Source organism: Carassius gibelio, chromosome A14, assembly GCF_023724105.1.
Source record: "Carassius gibelio isolate Cgi1373 ecotype wild population from Czech Republic chromosome A14, carGib1.2-hapl.c, whole genome shotgun sequence".
Lineage (NCBI taxonomy): Eukaryota > Metazoa > Chordata > Actinopteri > Cypriniformes > Cyprinidae > Carassius > Carassius gibelio.
The window spans coordinates 3,134,532-3,158,637 of NC_068384.1; the positions used below are offsets into that span (position 1 = coordinate 3,134,532).

The 24,106-nt window shown below is 40.8% G+C and overlaps 1 protein-coding gene across 1 annotated transcript in view; it reads left to right on the forward strand.

Moving 5' to 3' along the window:
* The window catches only part of LOC128026978 (glypican-3), a 113,579-nt gene that overhangs the window by 84,634 nt on the left and 4,839 nt on the right, over positions 1-24,106 (forward strand). Inside the window, exon 7 of the mRNA XM_052614291.1 lies at positions 4,005-4,209. Within this exon, the coding sequence (XP_052470251.1) occupies positions 4,005-4,209 (205 nt within the window). The remainder of the gene's footprint in view (positions 1-4,004; positions 4,210-24,106) is intronic.

Here is a 24,106-nt window from a genome sequence, read left to right on the forward strand (position 1 = left end):
CTTTTTAATTTCGTGGTGGATACAGGCTTTTATGTAATAAAGGATATCTATAGGGACATTTGAGGTGCTTTTTATTGCAATAATAACTATTAGAGTTGTTCAAACTTTAAAGATTGAAGTAAACTCTTAACTTTAAGTTTAAACTTAATTGTATAACATACCTTTCATGTTTATGCTACAAATACATATGGGACCCTGGACCACAAAACCAGTCTGAAGTCGCTAGGGTATATTTTTAGCAATAGCCAAAAATACACGCTATGGTTCAAAATTATGGATTTTTCTTTTATGCCAAAAATCATTAGGATATTTAGTAAAGATCATGTTCCATGAAGATATTTCTTTTAAATGTCCTATATATATATATATATATTGAAAACTTAATTTTTGATTAGTAACATACAATGCTAAAATCTTTCAATTTTCTCAATATTTAGATTTTTAGAATCACCCTCAGATTCCAGATTTTCAAATAGTTGTATCTCGGACACATATTGTCCGATCCTAATAAACCATACATCAATGGAAAGCATATTTATTCAGATGATGTACAGATCTTTGAAAAATTGACACTTATGACTGGTTTTGTGGTCCAGGGTTACATATATGAATATGTCAAATCATGGATTTTCAAGGGGTTGCATGGGAAGGTAGAAAACCAGTGGGGGAAAAAAATTATATACATTAACCCGAAGCAACACTCACCCACAAGACCATATCATTGCAGCAGCAGGGTTTCTAGATGAGATCTGCACTGGGCTAATCATTGTTTAGTCATGGTCTTATCATTTCCAGATCTGTCTGTGAGTTTTCTCCTCTTATACACTCCATTGCCTGTCTGCTTGATTAAACTGTAAACTGCCATGTGGAATTATTATATTGATCTGAGCACTGACGCTGAGCAGAGTTCAGGCCTGGCATGGGGCTCAGCGACAGGTCTGTGGTCACCCTGAACACTTTGCCATAATTTGACCTTTTGTGAGTTTGTGAGCTGAGTTTTCCTTTGCACTCTGTGCAGTAAGTGAAAGAAGGGATCGTATGGCTGAACAGACACTAATTGCATTTTTTGCATTGAGCTCCATTGCATTCCATGAGCTCTGTGTTCCCAAAGCCTCTGGACCACAGAGAGAAAGAAGAGGAGGGGAGTCCTCAAGTATGAGGCTTGTTCTTGATTTATCAAGCATTTTTTGTTTTATTTGGGACCTCTGTGCTTCATTGTGGCTCTCCAGTATGCACCAGGCCAACTGCCACATTGCATTGTGTCGACACACTGACAGTACTGATCTAAGAAAATAAAAGTGATATGTGGTTTAATATATTAAGTATTTATTTTAATAATTGAAAAATATATCACTGTTTATCATGAGTTGGCCATTGGGAATTGTTACTACAGTTATTACATTCATGTCACAGGGGATGGGTGAAAACTGCTTTTGGTATTGCACTATTTTCATTTTTTCCCCTTTAACCTTTATAACCATGTTGGTTTGACTGGGCCTGGTGTTTGGAGTAATGATGCTGAAAACTCAGCCCCCCATCTTCCAGACCACAGCTCCACCTGTGATTATTACGAATTCTAATTTACATTTCCATTTACCAAGGAAGCAAACCCAATGTTTAGAGAATACTGCTTAAGTTGTCTAACTTGCTGAATAGACAGTGTTCATGCACCTGTCACTGTACCACAGATGTCTTTATTCAAACAATGGCTAATTCACTCTATTATTTCATATTGCTTCATAAAAGCCTATATTGCAAAACACTGAGTTGTTAAAAAGGTTTATAGCGCATTTTCATAGTGTTTCTGTTGAATTCAGCACACAACGTGAGACAAAAATAGACTCCAAAATACTGGTGGCACATGCTCTTGTGATACACAGCATTGTGTACAGTATGAAAGCTGTAAACCTGCTAACATGGCAAACAAAATAAATTTGAGTTTTACAGCATGAACAAGTTTGTGACACAGTGGCTCCAGCTAGAAATGTACTTTTAATCAGTCAAACCAAAGCATCCTATGCTACCCCAGCTGGCCAATGCATGTGTGTGTGTGTGTGTGTGTGTGTGTGTTGTGTGGGGTAGCAAGTGGCTGTGCTACATCCATTCGGCCTACTCTCCATACACCCAGTGCCAAACGGGCAACCAAACAGTTGTCCATAAGCTTTTCTCTTTTCTTTTCTCCCTCTACCTTTTTTAGATTTTGTTTTAAAATGCCCTCGACCGCATTTCTCTCTCTCTCTTTTTTTCTCTTTACGACTGTTTGGTTTAAGAGTTGAAATGGATTGTGAGGACGGTCCGTCTCACATCGTTACTGGGCAATGTTCTTCAGGAAGGAATTCAGAGACCTCAATAAATGTGCTTAGGGCTTAGACTCATGCAGCTCTCCAAAAACATGCTGTTGAAACTAGAGAGCCGAGTGCATTAAAGGCCCATTCCTCGCACTGGGAAAACAGGCGCGCTTGTTGTTATTTCAGTTTCATGAACAGCAGAAGCTCATTTTCACACTGTTATCAGGCGTCTTTTGTCTGTTGCATGCTTTTTGGTGTCATTGCCGGTGGGCAAACTGTTTAAATGAATCCGTTTGTCACTGCTATAACCGTCTCTGAGGACTTGTTCAAACAGAAGTGGTCTGTGCCTCCTGTGTTTCAGGCCTGAATAGAGCCTGTGTGGAGATCTGGTGGAACATGTTGTATGACTTTCCTTGCTGAGAATGCTCTGACATTTAAGTCACAGATGGAGGGGTTTGTATGTTTAGTAAGGCCTGTTTATCTTCTGAGGGTAAAATATAATAATTATACTTTTTTTTTTTGAGAGAGAGAGAGAGAGAGAGAGAGAGAGAGAGAGAGAGAGAGAGAGAGAGAGAGCTGTGTGCTTGTCAGAAGCTGTTGCCCAATGATTTGTTTCAGAGTGAAGCCATCCATAGCCAGACCCATCTGATCACAATTTTCTCCTGTAGACAAAAACAACAACAGCGATAAAAAAATACAACAACAAGCACATCCTTGTGTCCGCACATCAGAAGGAAATCAATAAAAGAGGGAGACTGAGTAGAAAGATTAAAGGAAAAGCAGAAAGCGTAGGGGGACTAAGGAATTTTCAGCAATTATAGTTTGGCAAAACACAACAGCGGTCGATGTAAGAATCAACTCAATAAACGTTTATCCATTTATGCCTGACTCTATTTCAGTGCAGTACTGTTTAAAGAGAGAGACATGAAAAGGTATTTTGGAAATTAATTGCTTGATAAGATAAATTTACTTTATATATCGAACCTTATCATGCTCAAAATCAATCCTCAATGTGACGTTTTATACATATCAGACATACTGTATATGAAGCAATTAATGAAATGTAATTTTTGTCAGGAAGAAGCTGATCTGTTTAACAGAAAATTAAATAAAAATAACTGGTGGATGCATACTTATCAACATAAGGATTTTAGGTTAAAAATAAGACTGAAAGTGTCTTTATCTGGCCAGAATTTTATTTATTTATTTATTTATTAGATTTTTAAAATAGTCTTGCGGAGTGACAAATTAATTTTTAAAAGTATACATTTAACGTGTAGCTTTTTAAAATTAATATGCAATCATGTCAACTCACATGTTGCATAATAATTCACAAATAGTTCACAAAATGCCATTTTAAATAGTTTGAAGTTACACCATAGCACATGCTGTAGGCTACTGTAATAGAATATAATGTCCACCAATAAAATTTGAAACCAAATTCTGTTGCTATTTGCTCTGCTATTAAGATGATCTTCAGTCATCTCTCAGAGACTACTCAAGAGTCTCTCCAGTATATCTAACCAGTTTCCAGCAACTGTGTGTTGACCATTTTTCTCTGTATGCTGAAATCACTCTGAAAAACTGATGTGACTAATGAGAATTTTTAGAGTAGTAGCAGCCAATAGCAATTATAGTATTCTGTTCACCGTAAGTGTAATGTTTTATGCTATTTCCCACCACACTTCATGCTAATGGTAATGCTTTTCTCTGTAGCTTTTGGGGATGGTGACGTTGCCTGAAAAGCGATGGAGGGCTCGACCAGAAGGGGGCGCTGCGAGGAGAGACCCAGCCGTAAAGGGTCAGGCAGACGAGGACGAGGAGGGTCTTGAAAGCGGGGACTGTGATGATGAAGATGAGTGTACAGGTGTTTCTGGACTCGGGCCGCCCCCGAGACACAAACGTCTGCGCATCTTTGCAGGTCAGTGATAACACCCACTTGAACTCATTCTTAGTGTTAGTAAGTTTTTAATTGGTGCTACTGTAAATTATATTGCCCAATCTATGTTAAAGTTGCCCTGACTTCACAGTTTACAGGTAACTATGTATTATCAGTGACCTCGCGACCCTATCATTGTCCGAAGGAGCAATTAAGATACATGGGACATGTTTCCTTTGATGCAAAACAAAGCACAAAAGAACCAGCAAACCATGTTAGTGCAAAGAAACGAAACAGAGGCAAAGAATAACAGTAGAAGGGACAAGGAGTAGAACAAGGAGTTTGATACTGACTGACAAAGCCGGAGCAGCTGAGCAAACACAACAGAAGGAGTTGTCGACCTCATCGTGTTGTTGTGGCAGAGATTTGGGCTCTCAGGATAGCGCTGGAAGGGGCAAAGGGTTACACTGAGAATCCCACTTATAAAGCACATGTGGAAGGACAGGATAAGGCACATATCAGCACTCAAATTCACACCAAAGAAGTGAAGCGGTGATAAAACGTCCAGCATCAAGCGCTGAGCTCTGAATGCTCTCTGACCTGTAAGCCGGCAGTATTTCTATGCGCATCCTCCCTTCCTCTTGCAGAAGATTTACTGCTTTAATTATTAAGAATGTAAAAGAATGCATATTGGGCATGGGATGAAAATTTGGCGATATATCTTTCCTGTCTTGGAATTTGATATCACGCTCCTCTCTCTAGTCGTCTCTCATTCTCTGTTTGTTTGCGCGTGTGTTAGGGACTCGGGAGGTAGGAGAATGATTGCTCTGATAGTGTCGTGGACAGCAGGGAAAAAACAATGCTAAATGTTAATAATAAAGAGCAACCATATAATCGATCTTTCAGGTTAGGACACTTAGAAGGCAGGAGAAAACACTTCTTAAATCTTTTATTGTTTAAGTCAAATGCTGTGCAAACTTGATAGGGTTTTGGTACAAGTTAATATGCCACTTGGTAATATGACTAATACAGTATTGTTAGCCCTGTGTTCATTGGCTACATTTTGCCAACTTTTCACAGGCAAAAAGATCAGTTATCAATTGTCAGTAGTTTAGCAATGATGCACAGCTGACACAAAAGTCACTTTCAATCAAAGCAGCTTTCTGTTGGTCATCTCGGCAACGCTGAGACCAACTTGAACCTGTTGTGAAATCTTTCATCCTCATGCAAAAGGTGATATACATGTTTTCTAAATGACTGGATTGAGCCCACAAGATATAACGATAGAATGGTAAATTTGACCACACATTTAGAGTTGGTTCACGCAGAACATGTTTTTGCTGCTCTGCTTTTTTTTTTTTTTTTTTGCTTTGCTGCTTTTTCAGCATAAAGGCCTGAGCACTGCATTTTTAAAGACAATTCAAGTAAAATTAATTCCATTTCAAAACATTTTGTGCATTATGTTAAATAAAGATTATTAGTTGATTTGTTTATGTTTATTAATGTAGTTACCTAATGTTAACAAATGCAACCTTATTGTAAAGTGCTACCAGACAATTTGTCACTCAGTTTCGTGTTTGATTTCTGTTCAATATTAGACCAATATTCTTGCTCAAGTTTTGTTTTAGCGTAGACCTTTAGGCCTCTGAAGAAACAGGTACACAAATAACAGCAGATAGGCAGAAAGCCTCTGATAACCCAGTAAAACACGCTTCGTCCCTGCTGTCTTTTCATCCCATTTTGGTCGTTCGGTGAGGGGTCAGGAAGCCAGAATGCTGAAGGTCATCCAAAGGCAGATTTCCTAATGGAAGTCCTGTCTGTGCCTGCTGTGCTGAGATGGACGATGTAGATCTGGTTTCTTAAAGCTCTGTGAAGGAGAGACAGCTTTTGCGCTGCACAGGGGCCTGGGAAGAGTGTTGGACAGAACAACAACTAGGTGCAGACAGGCTGAGCCCAGACCCCTCCTTAAATCAAAGCTGTCAGCTGGACAGTAATTTCGTGGATGTTCTGAATGATCTGGATTGATTGATAAATCATCATTCACTCTTGGCACAGATTCCAGGCCTCCTTACCCCCCAGGACTGTCCCCAACCCCATACAGACCCACGCATTCCAGCCCAGCAGAGCTATTCCAGGACACGGCCGTGTGTGTGTGTGTCCTGTGATACACACAGCAGACGCTGAGGTCGTGTCATCCGCCTCACCACACTTACTTTAATGTCAGCCGCCCGCTTTGGACAAGATTATGTGAGCGGAGGTGCAGTCCAGCGCTAATCAAATATGCTGTTATCACATATTCAATAATGCGTCATGAGAAAGGGTTAGTATGAGAAACTTCAGTTGTTTAAACTGAAATAGTGATGTCAGTATTAAACTGTTTGTAAATAAGTGTATACATCACAATAAGTGTATAACAATAAGTGTCCTCCGTGGTCAGTGCCTGGTAGTTTGGCAAATCATGTGATCACAACGTGGTTTCATGGTAGTGTACATTTTAAACATATTTTCTATACATTTTATTTTCACCGGTTCCAAGTGTGATATATATTTTATACAACAGTTCTATAAACAAGACATTAATAATGAATAACTGGCCAGTTATTAAGTTTATTTCTTCACTGCCAACATAAATACTTGCAGAAGCGGGATCGAGTGTTTTCAGAGATCAACTCAGAGACTGAAACGCCATGAATACAAACAAATCAGAGTGATACAAAGTGAAGCAGCTCAATACTTCACAATATGGTTCAGTTTGTTAACATTAGTTCATGCAGCTGGTATTATAAACCTACAATAAACAGTGATTTTTTTATAGCATTTTATTTATCTTGGTTGATGTTCATTTCTACACAAATGCTAGAACATTTAAACCCTTTAAAGTTGTGTATAATTACATTAATGTCCTACATTTTTACATAAATGTATTATAAAAAAATAAATAAAAAAATAACAACAACGTTGATCATAATTAATGAAAAAAGAAAAGAAAAGAAAAGTAAATCAGCACTCTCCAGTTGGTTATTGGCCAATCAGATAAGAAGAATGGATTTAATATTTTATTTATAAAGTTGATTTAAATGAGTGGAATAGAAAAAATAAATTAAAATTCATAAAAAATTATTAAATTTAAAGTAATAATTAAACATTATTCAATTGGAATTATATTTTATAATAAAATACTAAATATTATTACCATTAAAAAAAATATTATGCAAATTGTTCATAATTAGTTCATAATAACAAATATACTAATGTTTACCAGTTGAACTTTATTGTAAAGTGTTAAAAAAAAAAAAAACACCCTCGAAAAGGTACTTGGCAAATAAAATCAGAGAAATGGTTTTCATATTTAATGCATAAAACTGTATTCGATGAGTGGAATTGAAAACTGCCGTGTGTAATGGTGAGTGTTTGAGAGAGATACCAGACACAGATCTCCTCTCTAAGTCTCATCACTCTAGTAAAGACAGCACGCCTATCATCACTGCCCTTCATTCTTTATGAGCTTCCACCCCTTTCAATCACACTTCGAGACTCTGAATGATCACCCCATTTTGTGTCTCCAAACAAAGTATGTTATTCAGCCTATCTGTTGCAAGTGCTTAGCTGCTTTCCTGACATTTCCCACCCTCTCTGCGCTCCTTGGTTCGCTTTTTACTTTATCGAGGAGGAGCCCGGGAGGAGCTGATGAATGTAGCTATCACAGAAACACCAAACCCCTGGAGTCTGGGATTTTTGAGAGGGCCGGTCGCAGTGTGCTGGGCTCCACAGCCTTGACCACTCCGCCGCACAGCATGGGCCCTGTCATGAGCTCTTGTTATTTTCCAGGGCTCAGCAGACGTTTGGTCACTGTGAGTGCTGAGGAGCGTTTTTTCTTTGAAGCTCTATGGCCCTTTATCAGCAGGCGAGGGTTAACAAAATACAATGTGGAAATATGCCTGTAATGTGAAACATGTAGCTCGCTGTGAGAGCCTGGGCAGGGCTCGAGTCTCAGGCCTGCTACAGATTTGCTTAAGAAATAGAGAGAGTTAGAGAAATGGAGAGGAGAGCAAATTTTGTGATAGATGGTGTGAATTTGTGAGACTACAATACAGGTGAATTCGAACACAAGTCCACTTTTCTTGCAGCATAAAAAAAAAAAGTTTCATCCTTCCTCTGATGTTGAGGTTGGAATGCTAACAGGCTCCATATGTCACCTCTGACCTCTAGCACCTGATAGGTGAGGAGCAAAGCACACGTTTTCCATTACGGCACAGGGATTCTGCAGCCACTGTGTGCCACAGCCGTAAAGCACATGAGGTCGGCGCGCCTAGAGTAGGTAGCATGCAGTCAATCTGTGTGTTTATGTGAGGAGGTATACGCATGAGAGTGGGTTAAATTAGCTCTGCTTTGAGGACAAAATATATCCCTAGAAACTAGTTAAATATGACAAAATCTCCCTTATGTGGAAACACTTTAAAAATTATTAAGAAAAAAACTAAATCAATGTTTTTGGTAACACTTTACAGTGAGGTTCAATTAGTTAATGCGAGTTAGGTAGTCTATACTAATAATGAACAACTTTTTTTTTTACAGCATTTAGGTTGTGTGTCCACCAAAGCATTTTTAGCCAGCTCTCAGCTGAAAACGCCTAGCTGTGATCTTAGTTAATGTTAATTTCAACATTTGATTGAACAATTGATTATTGAAATAAATGTTTTGCTTGTTGTTATTTAATGAAATTTAATCCCTTAATGTTAACTCATGGGACTTTACTGTAAAATGTTACTGTTGTTTTTCATTATTTCATGTTAGCTGTTGTTTTAATTAATGTCAAGTGAGCCATCTTTAACATGTAACCAAATTAACATTAATCTGATGGAATTTGCATGATTAAATTACTTTTTTAAAGTATTAAAGTATCATTATTTATTTATTTGTTTGTTTGATTTTTAGGGTAGAGTTAGAGTTTGAGTAAGTCTGCAATTTTATGTTGAGATTTAACCAAAGTCTCATTTAGACTGTGAGCGTGTGAATGTGCGTGTGTTCCTGTTGTGTGGGAATTTGTATGCAGGTATGAGAATGCATGTCATGTTTGTGTATGTAAGGGCAAAGTAGTGGTTTTTGTACTGCAGATGTTTGGCCGCAGTGGTGCAGGTGCTCGGAGCTATAGACAACACAGATGTCTGCTCAGTGTAATGTGGAAATCAGCTTGAAGCACACCTGGAAATGAACAGGGCAAAATGTTCAGGAAATGAGCAAGAGTAAAGTCATTTCTCAGTTATCTTTAGCTTCCACTTATATATGACCCAGTGTGAAAAAACAAAGCAATAACACAGAGAATGGTTCTTAAATTTACTTGTTGGTACATCATAATGAAATATGATAACATTTTATTTGTCTTTCATTTCCTAAGATAATTAGTCTTTGTTGTAGAGAATAATGCTTAAATGGACTGAAAAAACATGTAATGTACCAATTAAAATGTGCTCACTAAGGCTGCATTTATCAAATACAGTAAAAACCACAATACTGTGAAATATTATTACAATTTAACATATAATGTAATTGTATTTAATATTTTAAAATGTAATTTATTCCTGTGAAGGCAAAGCTGATTTTTTTGTATCATTACTCTTCAGAGTCTTCGGGGTCACGCGATCCTACAGAAATCATTCTAATATGATGATTTACTGCTCAAACATTATATAATCAATATTAAATAGAAAGTTCAAAATAACAGCATTTAACATATGAAATATCTTTTATTTGTTACAAATGTTTATAAATAAATGTCAGCGTTCTTGCCATTTTTTGCCATCCCAAACTCTTCAGTGATAGACAAACATGGTGGTTTTTTATGGATAATATGTTTTCTAACATTTAGTTGTTTTGCAGTAAGTATAGATTTCGAAACGATTATTCATTCATAAATCTAATGATTATTATTTTTGTTTACTCCAAAATGTTAAATCTGTCATCATTTCTCGCCCTGATGACATTGCCCACAAAAATTTGGGTTATAAAGAATGTACCAGGAGAACGAATGGGTGCTGAAGCGATTAAACTTCAAAACAAATTCAAGGATTGTGAAGTTTTCTCTCCTTAACAACAGAAAATTGTCAAATCTCAGCACTTATGACCTGCAGAGCTAGATCCAAGTCCATTTGCAAAACTAGATGAGATGAGAAAAGTGAGATCATTAAATGGAAAAAGAGTGCAGATGGTGTTTTTTTTCCTCCTTGAGAAAGGAGCAATGGCAGCATCGCATCTGCAAATAATCCTGATCACAGAGAGAGGAAGTTTGTCATGAGAAACAGCCCAGTGGATTTGGCTCCTTCTACAAGGGGTCCTTATTTCTTCCTCTGTATATAAACAACAATCCCTCCCCACACACACACATACTCAACCATATGCACTTAACAGATAACCACATACACAGAGAAATAATGCTACCTAACCAACGTTTGTGTAAACAGTGCCTGGCTTGATATGCACAAAAGCTGGATGGATTACATCTACAGTCATTCCCACTGAGGAAGGCTTAACATGGTGGTTGGGAGTTTATGGCGTCTCACACCAAACACTGTTGTAAGCGGTAGGCTGGCTTCAAAGACTGACAAAGGTAATGTTGTCACATTAAAGCAGGAAGCTCAGCAGTTGTGTTTATAACAAAAAAATTATAAGCCAATTAGATTCAGAATTCACAAAGAGTACACCTTTTTCCTCTGTCCAATACATTTTTTTGTGTTAGCGTTTTATTTACATTAGCAAGAGTTTTTGACGTCCAGAATTGATTCCAGACATCTTCCTGCGTCATGTCAGTCAGCCACACATCGTCTGGAAACACAAACTGTCTCACCTGCTCTGGGTCATCCGTAAACCAGGAGGCACAGAAAGATCCATGAGGATACATTTGAGGTTAATAGGGATTTACTTAGTGACAATTGTTTATGGAAAATAGTTACAAAATATCACCATAGTAATCATAGTTTCTACCAAAATATCATAATCACTGACAGGCAATGCTTGCAATGATCCAGAAATGAAAGTAAAAATGCTAATAATTTACTCAATATGTGTTTACTCCATCTGTATATATATATATATTAACAACATATAAAACATTTTGTATTTCTGTTACTTTTCTGGCCTGAAGCAGGCGAGTGTAATAAAATAAAAGTGTAGTTTTATTCAGAATGATAATGGTCTATCAACAAACTATGAACTTAATCTAAGAGATAAAACCAAACATGGACTATGAGCTCTGAGCTTGGCAATAAACAATGAGCTGACACGTGGATACAGAACAACATAACATACTTCAGTACATGACATGGCAAACATGAGGGCTTAAGACTCCAGGGAACGCATGACAAAAACCACCAATGACAGAAGAAGATATCAAGACAATGATGGTGAACCAGTGAGAAGACAGAACAGATGACAAGATAAAAAGACAATGAACCAGTGAGAACATGACCCAGGAAACAAACAGGATACAGATCATATGAAACAAAACCATGAACAAGACAGATGATGAGGAATTTCAAAATAAAAGACATGACTAAACTTATCATTCACAATGCTTCATGGGCTGTTTATCAGATTTCCACTTTTTCCAAATTGTTTGTGAGTTTGTAACGTTATGATATTCATCTCAGAGATGGTTGGTTTGGTTACAGATTTTTTTTTTTCAATCTCTATGAAAGAAATGAATGGGAAAAATACTTCCGGAACCAAGACTAACAAAAGTGGACAGTGACTATTGCACTTGTACATAAATTTCTAAACTTTGCGGCATGAGCATGAATGATAACTTAATTCATGTGATTTGTTGAGGAGATGTGTGCTAGCAACCATCAAGCAATGCCCTAGCAACCACATCCTGGCAACCATGCACAACACAGTAGCATTGTGACAGTACACACAAACACGACTTGCATTTTCTTTGGTATTAGCCATCACTGTGAACAAAATTAAATGACAGAGCGACTCACAGTTGGAGTAATCTCCCATATCCCATTTTTGTAAAGACCTGCCATCCACATTCCCCATTTGTGAGGATGTAGTTTCTACTGGTTCATCTTTTACTCTCAGTCAGCATGTTTGCATCCTCTCTGGCACTTATGGTATAAAGCATTTACAAGACTTTCTGAGTGAGATCATGTATGCCAACAGCTCATCAGCTCATTGAAATGGCCTTTACACCATAAGGCCTTCACCATCCCACAGGAAATCTTATTCCCACTGTGGTAAGATCTGTTTCGGAACCCATCTTTGTTTTGTGTGTGTCCATTTCTTTCTGTGTCTAATTTGAACTTTAGAGCTAAAACTAGTTAAATACATTGGAGTAGATGTAATTATGTGCATATTTAGTGAGAGGAGCACTGTAGCTGACACCAGTGGTCTTTAAACGCACATTCTTATAGTCTGTTCTTACTAAATACTTTTTCCTACTTTCCTACTTTACATCCGAAATATCCCCCTTTTGACTTATATTTTGACTTATAACATTGCCTTATATTGATAAAATACTTTTCAATGCAAACTAAGATTTTATGCTTACCAAGGCATTTATTTGATCAAAATTTCAGTAAAACCCGTAATATTGTAAAACATTTTTAAATAACTGTTTTCTATTTTAATTCATTTTAAAATTTAATTTATTAATGTTTTTTTTTCAGGATTCTGTTGAGAGGAACAGCATTTATCTGAAATAGAAAACATTTGTAAAATTATAAATTAAAATGAAATTATATACTGTCTCTTTTGATCAATTTAATGCATCTGAAAAAAAAATTGTGCTGAATAAAATTGTTTTTTTTTTTAATGGTAGTGTAAAAGAATTTATCGAGAAAATCTACCTTTTTAATGATATCCCAAGCATATATCAAACAAAAGAATTACTGTAAACAACATAACAGCCTTGCTGTTGCTCAGTGTGCAGTAATGGTGTCTCTGCTGTATTTGTATGTGTTTTAGCAGTGTCTCAGGGTTCTGTAACTGTGTCTTGGCCTCCTCGTGGCTGGCTAGTTTGTCTTGCCTAGCTGCTGGCTGCCTGCTGGAGTGGGCCTGTGGTCAGGTGATGGGTGTGGAGACATACATCCACATTCCTTCCTCTGTCCTCACCAGATCCAGCAGCAGCATCAGCATGAGACACTGTGCTGTATATGGGAGCATAGAGTGTGTTTACAGAGGGTCTTACGTGTGTTGCGATCTTGTGTTCTATATATAGAGGTGTGGAAGCTGAAATGCCATATTTTATATATGATATGGTATATAAAATGTAACTTATTTCTGTGATGCAAAGCTGAATTTTCAGTCTTCAGTGTCACATGATCCGATTTTGATTCCACATGAATCCTGCTCAAGAAACATTTCATATTATTATCAATGCTGAAAAGAGTTGATCAATTTTTTTTTTGTGCTAGCAAACTCGTAACAGTTAACAAAATTAACAAGCACATTGCAACATTAGCAGTCTCTTTCTTCTCGAAAAATGGATCCAAAACATTAATTATTCTTTTTGCACATATTAAATATTGTCCAATGAAATGCTCTTCAGATTGCGATGCCCCTCTTCCTTATACTGCAACTGATTAGCAAATATCAAATCACTCTCATAATGAAGAGGAAATAAAGAAAGTCAAATACCCCAAATCATGTGACTTATTTAAGAAAGATGTGAAATTACTCACCAAATACCCTAGCAACAAACCAAAACACATTGGCAACTGCTTAACAAGTCCATAGCAACTTTCAGCAGCTAGCAAACAATTACTCAAAAACATCCTGGCAACCAGCCACAACATATTAGCATCATTACACTGGTGGACACAGTCACATTTTCTTCATTAAATGTAATAAATCTAGATTTCAAGACTTAGAGCTCATTTGGTACTAAAGTGTACACATATAAGCTCAGCCCTTATAAAATCATGGATCTGATTAATTAAAAAAGGGGAAATACTCACAAAAAGAAAACATGTCTGGCCTATAGTGAACAGTGTATACAGCCTCCATGCAGGACATTCATCAAAATCCAAAAGCTCTTTAGAGAGATTCAAAAAGATTTGAAATGCAGTTCATCAGACAGCACAGGATCTGCCAACTTCCAGACAGACCTCCACCTGGACATACAGTTGCCCTCTTTATTCAGGAACTCCCGTCCGCCTTACAGGTGTTCTTCAGGACTAGATAAGTAGACGGAATGTCAGTCTTCAAACACAGGTGCTCCTTATGAAAGTGGCCAGTGCTGCTTTACATTGCTGCTACATTTGTGGAGCCAGGCTTATGAAAACAGACAGAACGACAAAAATGTGATCGAGCATTCCTTTGGCATAAATCTCCTTTAGATATCAGATATGGTGCAGCCATCTGATTATTAATCTTTCGAGTTTGAGTATCATATATAAAGCTTTTTTATTATAAATTACAAAATATCATTAGACTGTGCTACTGACTTGGCTTTTATGGGCGATTGTGGTGATTTAGATGGGCTGCCTGGAACCAATAAAGCATGTTTTGTGCTGTGCAGGTGTCAAATGGGACATTTTCATTTCCAAATGTTTCATATCAATTTCCTTTCCCGACAGACATTAAGACACAAAACAAACAGAGTCTTATTGCCCAACCCAAAGTATTGCTCTAGGGTTACATTTGATGGGCATAAAAGTGATTTTATTGCAAAATATACAATAAGTCAATAAGTTGTTTCTTTAACCCTTTAACTGTCAACCCGTTCCGTATAAGGGACGCCTACATTTACTTCACTATATTACAATTAAATCTAATGTAATCTTGACAAACTATATATCGTTGGAAAGGTCTAAGACTCCCAAATATATATTTTACCAATGATTTTGGTTAAAAATTATGTAGGAAAAGAAATAGATTAATTTATGACAAGAGTGCACTGTCAGGAGAAAATGGGCAGGATTCAGATGCGGGTTTACGCAAGGCTTTATTTAAGCAGAGGAGGCAGATCAGATGAGTCACGTTCACAGGATTACTCGTAGTGACTGGAAGAATAGTCGAAGCAGATGAATCAAACCGATGAGTAACGTTCCACAGTTATTTGTACGACCACTGAGACCGGAGGGATGACACTGAAGCTTCCAAGAGCTCTGCGCTGGGGAACAGGGGGCAGAGAAAACAGCTAAACACACTGGAGCCTGAGGACAAGACACGACAAAGGTGAGTGCCAAGAATAGCTAGAAGATCGGAGCTATTGATACGAGGAACAACAATCTGACAATAGACAGAGAAACACGGGGACTGATAAGGGGGAAAAAATTAGAAGAACATAGAAAACAGGTGGTGAGTAATTAGGGTTCACAACACCGAAACAAGGAGGGCGGGGAAAACTCAAACAGGTAGACGCGGTGAGCTGACAAGAGACCCAGACACACACAAAAGGCAGGTGATTAGCCCCGAGACCCGACAGTACCCCCCCTCCCAGGAGCGTCACCTGACGCTCTAGGAAGGGGCCTACCTCGATGCCGCCGGAAGTCCTCAATCAACGAGCGGTCCAGAATGTCCCGGGACGGCACCCAGCACCTCTCCTCTGGACCATACCCCTCCCAGTCCACAAGATACTGAAACCCCCTGCCGCGGCGCCGCTCATCGAGTAATCTCTTAACCGTATAGGTAGGAGATCCATCCACAAGACGAGGGGGCGGGGGGGTGGGCCGACCACAAGCAGGATTAAGGGGGGAAGAGAAAACCGGCTTGACCCTGGAAACATGAAACACCGGATGAACCCGACCAAAAGTGGGAGGGAGCTTGAGCCTGATCGCCACCGGACTAACCACCTTGGTGATGCGGAATGGCCCAATGAATCTGGGTGCCAGCTTACGAGAAGGCGCCCGGAGAGGCAGATCCTTGGTAGAAAGCCAAACCCGCTGACCACACACATAGGCAGGAGGAGAGGACCGGCGACGATCAGCTGCGGTCTTGGTTCGGCCAGAGGCTTGGACCAGAATCCTCCTGACTTTCTCCCAGGTGCGACGGCAGCGCTGGACGAAAGCCAGGGCGGATGGAACCGCTGCGTCGGGTTCCTGTGACGGGAACAGAGGTGGGTTATAACCAACAGAACACTAAAAGGGGGACATACCTGACGCGGCCACCGGAAGCGTGTTATGAGCGTACTCTGCCCAGGAGAGCTGCTGGCACCAGGAACTCGGATTGTTGGACGCTAGACAGCGGAGCATTCTTCCTAGATCCTGGTTGGCCCGCTCACACTGCCCATTGGTCTGGGGATGAAACCCTGAAGACAGACTAGCAGAGGCCCCAATCTGTCTACAAAATTCCCTCCAGAACCGGGAGACAAACTGGGGACCCCTATCAGAAACCACATCCACCGGAAACCCATGGAGACGGAAGACGTGGTCCACCACCAGTTGGGCGGTCTCCCGGGCGGAGGGCAGCTTGGGCAGGGGGATGAAGTGAACCGCTTTGGAAAAGCGATCCACCACTGTGAGAACAACAGTGTTACCCTTCGACGGAGGAAGCCCTGAGACGAAATCAAGGGCAATGTGTGACCAAGGGCGGGAAGGGATAGGGAGAGGGTTTAGCAGACCATCAGGAGGGCGATTGACCGGCTTACTTTGGGCACATGTGGGGCAGGCCAACACAAACTGTCTAACATCTGCGGCCATAGTAGGCCACCAGAAACGCTGTCGGATGGCAGACAACGTCCTCCGAATCCCTGGATGGCAGACTAACCTGGATGAGTGACCCCACTCAAGGACCTCAGAGCGCAGCGCAGCCGGCACCGGCAACCTGCCCGCCGGACACTCCCCTGGCACTTGCACCCCTCGACCGGCCTCCTCAACTCGCTGCTCGATACCCCATGAAAGAGCCCCGACCACCACCCCCTCAGGAAGGATGGCCTCGGCCGCAACCTCCCCCCCTGGAGCACCGAACAGACGAGAGAGGGCATCGGGTTTGGTGTTCTTAGATCCCGGCCGGTACGAGAGGGTGAAGTTGAACCTGGCAAAGAAGAGTGCCCAACGGGCCTGGCGCGAGCTCAGCCTCTTGGCTGAACGGATGTATTCCAGGTTCTTGTGATCCGTCCAGACCAAGAAGGGCTGCACTGACCCCTCCAACCAGTGACGCCACTCACCCAAAGCCAATCGTACTGCCAACAGTTCTCTATTGCCGATGTCATAGTTACGTTCTGCAGGGCTGAGACGACGAGAGAAGAATGCACAAGGGTGGAGCTTCCCATCGTGGAGGGAACGCTGAGATAGAACTGCGCCAACCCCGACTTCCGAAGCATCAACCTCAACAATGAACTGGGCCTCAGGATCTGGAACCAACAGAACAGGTGCAGAGACAAAACGGGACTTTAAAATGTCAAAGGCTACCTGCGCTTCCCGGTTCCATCTGAAGGACACCTTAGTTGAAGTTAGGGCTGTGAGCGGTGCAGCAATCTGACCAAAATTTCTGATGAATCGCCGGTAGAAGTTGGCGAAACCCAGGAATCGCTGCAGAGCCTTCCGGGAGTCAGGAACCGGCCACTGGGCAACAGCTTCAATCTTAGCGGGATCTGGCTTGATCCCCTCCGTAGAAATAATGTGGCCAAGGAACATAACAGACTCAGCGTGGAATTCGCACTTCTCCGCCTTGACAAACAACTGATTCTCTAACAACCGCTGGAGAACCCGTCTGACATGCTGGGTGTGTAATTGGAGAGAAGAGGAGAAAATCAAGATATCATCCAAATACACGAAGACAAATTGATTGATCATGTCACCCAACACGCTATTGACGAGTCCCTGGAAAACGGCTGGAGCATTGGTAAGACCAAACGGAAGAACCAAGTACTCGTAGTGTCCCGAAGGGGTGTTAAATGCCGTCTTCCACTCATCCCCCTCCCGAATGCGCACCAAGTGGTAGGCGTTGCGCAGGTCTAACTTGGTGAAGACCCTAGCTCCCTGTAATAATTCAAAAGCAGAGGACATTAAAGGTAGGGGGTACCTGTTCTTAATAGTAATGTCATTCAAACCTCTGTAATCAATACAGGGGCGCAGGGAGCCGTCCTTCTTCTGAACAAAGAAAAAACCTGCACCAGCGGGAGAGGAGGAATGGCGGATGAGCCCAGCTTGGAGTGACTCACGTATATACTTGTCCATGGCCTCTCTCTCAGGACCCGAAAGGGAGTATAACCGACCCTTAGGCGGAGAAGCGCCCGGGAGAAGATCAATGGCACAGTCGTAGGGGCGATGCGGGGGTAGCGAGGTGGCCCGGGCCTTACTGAAGACCGCCCGAAGATCATGGTACTCCGCGGGGACACCGGACAGGTCAGAGGGATCCTCCTGAGGAACACAAGACACAGAGACAGGAGGAAAAACAGCACCCAAACATGACACGTGACAAGACTGACTCCAGGCTAAAACAGCATTGTTGACCCAGTCAATGTGTGGGTTGTGTTTATGTAACCACGGATGCCCCAGGATTAAAGGAGCCTTAGGGGAATCAATAATAAACAGTTCAATCAGCTCGCTATGGCTATCAGCAATATGAAGGCTTATCTTGGGGGTGATGTGAGTGATGGTGGTGAGGGGACGGCCAGCTAAAGACCATGCTGACACGGGACTAACCAGAGGAATAAGCGGTATTTTCCAACGTTGAGCAGAAGCAGCATCGAGGAAGTTCCCCTCAGCCCCTGAATCCACAAGGGCGAGCCCAGCGTGAGATCGACTCTGGAAAGAGAGTTGGAACGGCAGCTGAGTCCGTGCTGCAGGAGAGCTTGAATTAAGAACCGTGCCCACCAGGACTCTCCGCCTCACTGGTGGACCCTGGCTTTTAACGGACAGTGAAGGGCGAAGTGTCCTCCCCTGCCGCAGTATAGACACGCCCCCGATGACAGACGCTCCTGCTTCTGTTGTGGTGTAAGCCGTAAACGACCCAACTGCATGGGCTCCTCCTCCGAGGGCTGTCGGCTGGCAGAACTGGCTGAACTGGCTGAAGAGGACTCTAGGTGGCGCCACGGGGCGGGCGCTTGCCGTTGTTTGCGGCGGCGGCTGAGACGGCCCTCAATACGGAGCGCGAGATTAATGAGATTATCCAATTCCCGCGGGAGCTCTATGGCCGCGAGTTCATCAGAAATTTGAAAATCCAACCCCTCAAGAAAACGAGCGCGCAGCGCGCTCTCATTCCAGCCACACGCCGCCGCTAAAGTCTGGAACTGGATGGCGTAATCCGTGACAGAGCTCCTCCGCTGAGTCAGACGCGACAACTGGGCCGCCGCCTCGTCTCCCTGAGCTGAGCGATCAAATAACTTTGCCATCTCTCGACTAAAATCAGTGAAGGTAGCACAACAGGGAGCCCGCGATCTCCATGCGGCAATTCCCCATTCGCGGGCACGGCCCGAAAGAAGTGTAAGGACGTACGCTACCTTGGCTTCCTCAGTTGCGTAACGCCGGGGCTGCAGAGAAAACACCAGCGAGCACTGGGAGAGAAACGCTTGACAGGCGTTAGGATCGCCATCATAGACCGGCGGATTGTTGGCATGAGGTTCGGACTCGTGGGCCATACCGGTGTGAAGAATGGACCCCCGGTTTGTTGCCTCTCGCTGAAGGTCGTCCACCCGTGTGAGGAGCTCGGAGACTCGGGCACTGAGAGCGTCCACATCCTGCGCGGTGGTGTTGAGCTGGGTGGCATGCTGTCCTAACAAAACTCCCTGCTGCACGAGAGCCGAGCGGAGTGGATCAGATCCCGCTGAATCCATGATCTGGTCAGACTGTTCTGTCAGGAGAAAATGGGCAGGATTCAGATGCGGGTTTACGCAAGGCTTTATTTAAGCAGAGGAGGCAGATCAGATGAGTCACGTTCACAGGATTACTCGTAGTGACTGGAAGAATAGTCGAAGCAGATGAATCAAACCGATGAGTAACGTTCCACAGTTATTTGTACGACCACTGAGACCGGAGGGATGACACTGAAGCTTCCAAGAGCTCTGCGCTGGGGAACAGGGGGCAGAGAAAACAGCTAAACACACTGGAGCCTGAGGACAAGACACGACAAAGGTGAGTGCCAAGAATAGCTAGAAGATCGGAGCTATTGATACGAGGAACAACAGTCTGACAATAGACAGAGAAACACGGGGACTGATAAGGGGGAAAAAATTAGAAGAACATAGAAAACAGGTGGTGAGTAATTAGGGTTCACAACACCGAAACAAGGAGGGCGGGGAAAACTCAAACAGGTAGACGCGGTGAGCTGACAAGAGACCCAGACACACACAAAAGGCAGGTGATTAGCCCCGAGACCCGACATGCACCCTCAAAAATCTACATTATAACAGGAGTTTTGACTTTGTTTAAAAAAAAGACTTCTTCGTTGCCCTTTTCTCTATCACATTTTAGAATTCATCAGAAACTGAAAACTGAAAAATCTCAAAATTCATCCTTTGAAACCCATTTTAAATTCAAACATTGCATTACCATGTAAATGGCACATCAAAATCATGTAACAAATTTTTTCGTTCATGAATTATAAAAATATAGGTTTGTATCATGCACATTCAAGTCTATCTTCCAAAATGTGAGTGACAGTTTTAATAATGCTTTAATAAGACAAGGACAAAAGTGACTGTATAAACTAAGACATATATATGTTACAAAAAGATTTCTGTTTAAAAAAAAATGCTATTCTTTGGAACTTTCTTTTCATCAAAGAATCCTAAAAAAAAGTGCCACTCACAAATGTATTATTGTTTTATTATTATTATTATTATTATTGTTGTTGTTGTTATTATTAATATAAGCCAAAAATGTTAAAATCTCTAACCTGAATCTGAGCTATACTACTAATTGGAAGCACCCTAATAATAATTCTCCACACACTACATGTAGCATAGATTTGTTTCTCATTTAGAAGTTTGGAAGAACAAAGATAGTCCTCTTGAGTTTAGATAAGCAAATATATATAGTTTGAGGCACTTAAACACCCTCATCACCTTTTTTAAACCCTAAGAGCTTATAAATCTTCTTTAACCAGGTCTTGAAACAAACTAGTCTTCTAAAGAAGTTGGGCTGCAGTAAACATTTAAAACATGTCTGTGTCCCCGTTTGCCATGTCTGTGATGTACTGCACTGTGGGCATTGAGACAGCCCAAGCCCACCATTACCAATCAATGGCTGACTATTGACCTCTGACCCTTGTTGTAACTGGAGCTCGTAAATCTGTGATAAACCCAGTCAGAGCTCCACTTGCATGGTGGAGACCCCTGAAGACTGATACTTCTGAAAACGTATAGCCTTTGCAAGCCTTTGTGCTATTGGTCCGATTATCTCATGCTCATTCTTTGTTGGTTGGATTGTCTGTTTTCTATATTTAGCATGCCCGTCTCCACACATCATCACACTTACCAATTACCAATATATGGATATCAGATCCAAAACAAGAGTCAACCAAACTCTCAACCATTCTGTGGATATCGTCATTCACATTATTATTCACAAGTGTCCACGGCTAATTATAACAGGATATTATTAGTCACATTGTGGAGTTGGATTATCCATGGTTTGCACTCATTGTATCATTTCCACACCCTCCAGTCTTTTTATTTTTATGAACATTTCAGGTTTTACTCAGTGACTCTCAGCTCTTCTGTACTTGCATGGCAAACAATAACATAACAGACACACACACACACACGTTCCTCACTTTCCTGCCTGTACCCATGAACACATCTCATCTGATTTAGGGTGCAGTGTATATAAAAGCCATATTGAATTACACCTCAGCTTTAATTGGACTAGTGGTACATTGTGCCGCTGTCACAATGAAAAATCGGCCTTTCAGGGCCCGTGGAATGTCTAACTGCTGGCTTGTCAGTGGACGGAGGGAAAGAAGTTGTTAATTGTTCTCTGGCATGCGCTCAAGCTCTGTCGTAATTGCACAGAAATCTCAAGGAGGTTTTAGCGCCGAGGCTTTATTTATTTACCTCCTTCCTCTGTTTTAAAGTCGACTGTGCTGAACTGGGCCCCTGGGCATCCAGAGGACCCCCTGAGAGAAGGCCTCCATCTCTTTTCCTGCTTTCATCCTGGTTCTCACTGGCTGGCATGCTGAGTTCAGGGCATAGAATTAAGTCGCATACCTTCCTGTTGATCCCAGGACTACGCAACCGCTGGCCCAAACGGTGCACTTCCTCCCTGTTAGGTTCAAATTCCCCCCTAAACAAAGAATGAAATGTGAAGACACTGGTGTATAGAGGGTGTTAAATATAGCGTCTGATCTTGGAGATTAAATACATTTTTTCCTGTCAATTTAATTCAAGATGCAGAGAATAGTAACATATGGACAGAACATGGTGTATGTAATTCAAAAATCTCCCACTGTTGAGTAAACTGATTTCTACTGCCCCTCAAAGTGCCTTCCACCACTGTTGAGGTAATCACTATGTGATAAACACAGATTGAATTTGTTATAGTCGGTTATTGTGTGTACATCGGGATAAAAATGGGATAAAAATGCTTGTCTCAACCTGGAGTTCAGACAATTACGTTAGCGCAAAAGAATTCAGATTGCAATTTAGATTCTATTACAGAAAAAATGATTAAAATTGATATATCAAAAATACAACATATTTAAAAATATTTGAAGAAAGTATAGGGGCAATTTAGAATAAGATTTAAAGAATAACATAACATGTTTTATGCATTTTTTGTTTTAGGTATGAAATTAGTTTTTTTTGTAAATCACTTTTTAAAAGCTTTACTTCTAGTTTCCAGTTGTCTAACTGAATAGTTTTTCAGCATGATTTGAGTGAAAAGCTGAACTGAATAATGAATGTGAGACAGAGGATGTCTCTATTTGCTTCCACCCCTTTTTCTTTAATGACAGTAGCACTCAAGTTGGCATGAACTCCATGAGTTTGTGTAAAACCTGATCATGTCTCCCTCATGATTTGAAAATTATCCAAAGAGCATATTTAATGCCTTGACAAGATCCAAACATTTGTACAGTCACATGATCCATTTCACAAATCTACTTATTTGATTAATGACCTCGATGTCTTTTTCTTTTCTTTTCTTACATTTAAAAGTTTGGTAACACAAAAAGTTTTTTCTTAATTTGCTGATAATTAATAGTTAGGAAGGTAGTTGTTAAGTTTAGGTATGGGGTGGATTAAAGGATCTAAAATATGGTCTTGCAGAATAAACCATTAATTTGTGCTTTATGAGTACTAATTAACAGCCAATATGCAAGTGATATGTATGCTAAGCAACTAATTAAAAGCGAGAATTTGTCCTTAAAATAAAATGTTACCAAAGGTTTTCAGAATTGTTATTTTGTGGTTTCATGTGTTTCATGTTTTCTCTGTTTATTAACTGTATGGTTTTGTTATGTCAGACTGAGAACAGGAATTTAAGGTATGTGCTACATAAGGCAGAGGATATACATGTGATAGCTTATCTGTGTCTTGAACGAATACGATTCTCCTCAGCTTAGATGGACACTTCACAGGGGACACATAGCTGGCGTTCCTCTCCATACTTGACTTTATTACTGATATCCGCTTTCCTTTCTCATAATTTTCACCTACAGTTCTGTCTCCTTCATGGCTGACATCCCAGACAATACACCTCATCTGTAGATGCTGAGATAAATGAAAAGATGTTTTAGTTTCTTTAAGGATTGTTAAATGGTGTTAAGGTGGAATGCTGCCATATTCCTCACTTACTCCAGTAAGACAATGCCATAACAAAAATAATGACTAAAGTTATTAGACAAAATCAAAGTAGCTTTTTTTCCAGACTGAGGAAGCACACATAAATCACCAAGATGACTGAAAATGTTCAAGCTATAATCCTGGGTTAGAAACACCTTAAAAGAGCAGATCCACATACATTCCATATCATACATTTCACAAAGATACCTACTGAACAATTTAATGACATAAAGCAGTTGAGTAAACTGTAATTTTCTTAAAGAAAACAAATTT